This window comes from Bidens hawaiensis, unplaced genomic scaffold (genome assembly GCF_021521415.1).
Source record: "Bidens hawaiensis isolate Kalapana, Puna unplaced genomic scaffold, B.hawaiensis_p1.1 tig00002343_1, whole genome shotgun sequence".
Classification (NCBI taxonomy): domain Eukaryota; kingdom Viridiplantae; phylum Streptophyta; class Magnoliopsida; order Asterales; family Asteraceae; genus Bidens; species Bidens hawaiensis.
Genome location: NW_027491127.1, coordinates 2758082 through 2763410, shown reverse-complemented (window position 1 = coordinate 2763410; position 5329 = coordinate 2758082). Strand labels below are relative to the sequence as shown.

General features: G+C 40.9%; 1 protein-coding gene across 1 annotated transcript; it reads left to right on the top strand.

The window, feature by feature from the left end:
* Positions 1-487: 487 nt before the first annotated feature.
* Positions 488-3265, top strand: LOC143618962 (phenylalanine ammonia-lyase-like). Its single transcript, XM_077091019.1, has 2 exons — positions 488-882; positions 1425-3265. The coding sequence occupies exons 1-2, from the start codon at positions 497-499 to the stop codon at positions 3172-3174; spliced, it is 2136 nt and encodes a 711-aa protein (XP_076947134.1). The 5' UTR covers positions 488-496; the 3' UTR covers positions 3175-3265.
* Positions 3266-5329: the final 2064 nt, after the last annotated feature.

The window sequence follows — 5329 nt, the reverse complement described above, 5'->3', positions numbered from 1 at the left end:
ACGTCAAAATTAGTGCAATTTTACTTTTGCCCACCCGAGGGTTCACACATATATACATTATATGCGCGCACCGCAAGCAGGGCGTAGTCCTATACATATATAACAACCAATTATTTGTCACACACAAAAATAAAAAAAAAATGAATCACTTACTACCACCACAAGTGTGTTTGGTCCAGTCTGCCAACCAAATCTCCACCATTAATAATCCTTCAACAAAATCCAACGGCTGAGATTTAATCTTTTAACCAACCTACCCCCTATGGTTTTTCCTTGTCTTTCCCACCTACCAAACACACCCACCACCCTCTCTATATAAACACTACCCATGCCACATAATCATTCAGCAATCTCAAATATATTCCACACACACATTTGAGTTTGCAACATTACAGCTAGTGTCAGAATAACTAGATTTCATTTGTTGTTTTGTGTCTTAATCTGCTTGATTGTTGATATAATTTAATTTAATTTAATTTAATTAATAATTACCACAATGGAGAACGGAAATATTAATATTAATATTAACGAGTTTTGCATCAAGAAGGACCCGTTGAACTGGGGAGTGGCGGCCGAGGCGTTGACTGGGAGTCATTTAGATGAGGTGAAAAAAATGGTGGCGGAGTTTAGGAAGCCGGTGGCAAAGCTTGGTGGAGAGACACTAACTGTGTCCCAGGTGGCTGGGATCGCGGGTTCTAATAACAGCTCCATTGTGAAAGTGGAGCTGTCAGAAGCCGCGAGAGCTGGAGTAAAGGCGAGTAGTGATTGGGTGATGGAGAGTATGAATAAAGGGACGGATAGTTATGGTGTCACGACCGGGTTTGGTGCCACGTCTCATCGTAGGACTAAGGAAGGTGGTGCTCTACAAAAGGAACTCATTAGGTAATCATTTTTTACTTTTTCTTCATTGAATAATATTTTGAAGTTTTTTATTAATTTATAATATTAAATTGAATATTTTTATAAAATGCTAATCACTAGTTGACTAATTTATTTGATGAAAAAAACAATTATACAGTAAAAATGATTTAACTTTTTTAAATTATGTACCTAACAAATCAAATTTTAAATCTAGTTAGCGTGAAGCACGTTAAATTTGAATTTCTGTTAGAAATATGTTGCATATTTTATTGGTCAATTGTAAATCAAAACATGTATCATATTTTGTTACAAAATTTTGACCAGTAAACTACAAATATAATTTTTTTTATATATTTAATATAGTTGTTTTAAGTACAAAATCAGTTTTGCCGTTAAAGTGACTTTTGCTATTAAAATTATATACTTAATCTGATGTAACTTTTATATAAAGTTAAAAAAATCAAAAGTATATTATAAATTATATTCTAAATTAATATCAATTAATTTTAATGAAAAATGGTGTTAATACCAAATCTAACTAACAAAATGTTATTGGATTACAGATTCTTGAACGCTGGAATATTCGGCAACGGTTTGGAATCAAGCCACATACTCCCGCACTCGGCCACAAGGGCCGCAATGCTGGTGCGGATCAACACCCTCCTCCAGGGTTACTCTGGCATCCGCTTTGAAATCCTCGAAGCCATCACCAAGTTCCTCAACACCAACATCACCCCTTGTTTACCCCTTCGTGGGACCATCACCGCTTCGGGCGACCTGGTCCCATTATCCTACATCGCGGGCCTCCTCACGGGTCGCCCCAACTCCAAAGCGGTCGGCCCCAATGGAGAAACCCTCAATGCGGAACAAGCGTTTGCTCATGCGGGTGTGGAAGGCGGGTTCTTTCAGTTACAGCCTAAAGAAGGGTTAGCGCTTGTTAACGGGACAGCGGTTGGCTCGGGAATGGCTTCCATGGTTTTGTTCGAAGCGAATGTTCTCGCGTTGTTGTCCGAAGTGTTGTCCGCTATTTTCGCGGAAGTTATGCAGGGGAAGCCCGAGTTCACCGACCACTTGACGCATAAACTGAAGCATCACCCGGGTCAAATCGAGGCTGCGGCCATCATGGAATACATTCTCGACGGAAGCGATTACGTTAAAGCCGCGCAAAAGGTTCACGAGATGGACCCGTTGCAAAAACCAAAACAGGACCGATACGCGCTCCGAACCTCGCCACAATGGCTCGGTCCGCAAATCGAAGTCATTCGCTCCGCCACGAAAATGATCGAAAGGGAGATTAACTCGGTTAACGACAACCCGTTGATCGATGTTTCGAGGAACAAAGCCTTGCACGGTGGTAACTTTCAAGGAACCCCGATTGGTGTTTCGATGGATAACACGCGTTTGGCGATTGCGGCGATTGGGAAACTCATGTTTGCGCAGTTTTCCGAGCTTGTGAATGATTTCTACAACAACGGGTTGCCTTCGAATCTTTCAGGTGGGCGTAACCCGAGTTTGGATTACGGGTTTAAAGGCGGAGAGATCGCGATGGCTTCGTACTGCTCCGAGCTTCAGTTTTTAGCTAACCCGGTCACGAACCATGTTCAAAGCGCGGAGCAACACAACCAGGATGTGAACTCTTTGGGATTGATTTCGGCGCGAAAGACCGCGGAAGCGGTCGAGATGTTGAAGCTCATGTCATCGACATACTTGGTCGCGTTATGCCAATCGATCGACTTGAGGCATTTGGAAGAGAACATGAAGTCAACGGTCAAGAACACCGTGAGCCAAGTGGCGAAAAAGGTCCTAACCATGGGGGTCAACGGCGAGCTCCACCCGTCAAGATTCTGCGAAAAGGACTTGCTTCGTGTGGTTGACCGCGAGTATGTTTTCGCCTACATTGACGACCCGTGCCTCGCCACGTACCCGTTGATGCAAAAACTCCGCCAAGTGCTCGTTGATCACGCTTTAAGCAATGGTGAAACCGAGAAGAACCTAAACACGTCGATCTTCCAAAAGATTGCGGCTTTTGAAGACGAGTTGAAGGCCATTTTGCCTAAAGAAGTGGAAAGTGTGCGGGCTGCGTTTGATAATGGTACATTGGCTATACCGAACAGGATAAAGGCGTGTAGGTCGTACCCGTTGTATAGGTTTGTGAGGGAAGGGCTCGCGGGGGTGTACTTGACGGGCGAGAAGGTGAGTTCGCCGGGCGAGGAGTTCGAGAAGGTGTTCACAGCCATATCAAAGGGTCAGATTATTGATCCATTGTTGGAATGTGTTCAAGGCTGGAATGGATCCCCATTGCCAATTTGTTAAGTGTTTGATTTGTGATTTGTTTTTTTTATTAAGATTTAAATTTGTAACAATGTGTAACTGGCGACATTTCAATGAAGTTTATTTAAAACAAAACCTTTTAATAGAACTCTTCTTAAGCTTGTTAAAGTTTAAATAAATATATTTGCACAAGAAAGAATAGAGATTTCTATGTGTTGACTTTGACTATAGAGTTTATCAATACATCTAAAATGCTAGAATGTTAGAATCCTGTTACAAAGTGCTACAGCCCATATCTTTTAAAAAGTTTAATATGAATATAGGTATCGCTTACATGTAATTTCAATCATATTCTATCTTAAAATATCATTTTATATAAAAATTTTAATGTTTTATTATTCAGCTCGTGTAATATATGAATTTTTAAGAAGTTTGATTGATAAACAATTAATAAGTATATAACTACAATAGGCATAATATAGAATATAGTGGTCATTACATACATATCAATAGCCAGTGAGCTGCTGGTGTACTGATAAAGAAAAGATTTGGTATTTCATACGACTCATGTTTGATTTTAGCTCTCATCATTTAGTTTTGGCGGCACCAGGTGATGATTGGATACTAGGCGAGAATGTGACGTTCATTAATTGGATTCTTGAACTGAACGGATCTTACCTCACCGTACTGTCGTACCTTTGGGCGAGTATTCACGTGCCAACCCTTTAGTGAGGGTTTTCCCGAAATTGAAAAACGAGTAGCCCACTCGTCTCGTGATAAGGGGGGAGGGGTGGTGGATGTGATGAAGTTTCTCATCACACCCCACCCAATCAAATGGTGCCACATCACCAACCCTAAATCCATCACATGTGATGGTTTTTTTTACTAGGGGTGGTGGTTTGCTTTGATGGAATTTTTTTTAATAAATAAAAATAAAACAATATTACATTAAATAAAAAATAAAACGAGAATACATTAAATAAAAACAACTAAATTAAACGACAAAAAAAAACCTATGGCCCTTCCCATCCCCACTTGTCGCATATCTCGCGTTTGCGTTGAATTTGGATCGATTTAAGGGGTTCCTCAAGATGATCGTGCGGTTGTAGGATGAAAGTTAGATCGGCGTTTTTTTGGTTTTCATTCAAATGGGTGATGTACGTCTCCTCACGTTTCATTTTTAAAATACGAGCCTGTTTCTTTCACTCCTTCGTCTCGACCATTTCCGCCATCTTAGCCGACTTGTATTCGATGAAGTTTTCGGCCACCACTTCCTTTCCAAGTCTTGACGGTTCCCCACTTTTCTTGTGATTCGGCCGTGTGGGTGTGGGTATGTCTTCGGCGGGATTGTCTTCGGGTTCCTCGTTCAAGTTCATGTTCGACATGTTGCATGACAAGCCGCCGGTAGACGTCGTGTAGTCCCCGAACCCGGAAGTTTTTGATCTTTTTGAACAAGATCCTTTCTTCCTTGGAGCCGTTGGTCCGTTCAAATCGACCAACGGAATCGGTACCCACTTCGCGTGACGTCTCGCAATCTCCCACGCATCCAAGTGGGGAAAATCCTTACATTTGTAAACTAGGACATATTCGCGCAAAGCGTTTTTTATGATAGTCGCCTCTCTTGATTCGCTTTGTGGAGTTCGGGACTACAAAACATTTAGAAAATATATATATATCAAATTGTAAAAATAAAGTACTAGATTATAAAATAAATAAACTAAAATAGTTACCTCTTGGATGTAACAAGCATTAAATTTTGACATTTTTCGATTAAAATCTCCCCACTTGCCAATCATTTGATCCTTGTTTTGTTCGGTTGCGCCGGGAAGTTGCGAGAAATGGTCTTTAATACGTTTCCATAACACTTCTTTTCTTTGTTGGGTTGAGTGTTTTTTTGATTCGGAGCAATGTAAATAAGCCTTGGTCAAGGCGACCTCCTCATCGGCCAATCAACGCCGATTACCTTTTTGATGCGGCTCCTCATCCGCGGATTCATCTTCATCCAAAGTTTGCACTTCGTGACGAAAAGCACTTGCAAATTGATGTATAACCTCGTTATCGTCTAGAGGATCGGCGGACATTTGAGACGGTTGAGATCCAAACATTTGAAAAGCATTATGTGGATAATTTTGGGTAGAAAAAGGTGGAATAAAAGGTTGGTTTTGATACGATTGGTTTTGGGACGGTTGATAATAAC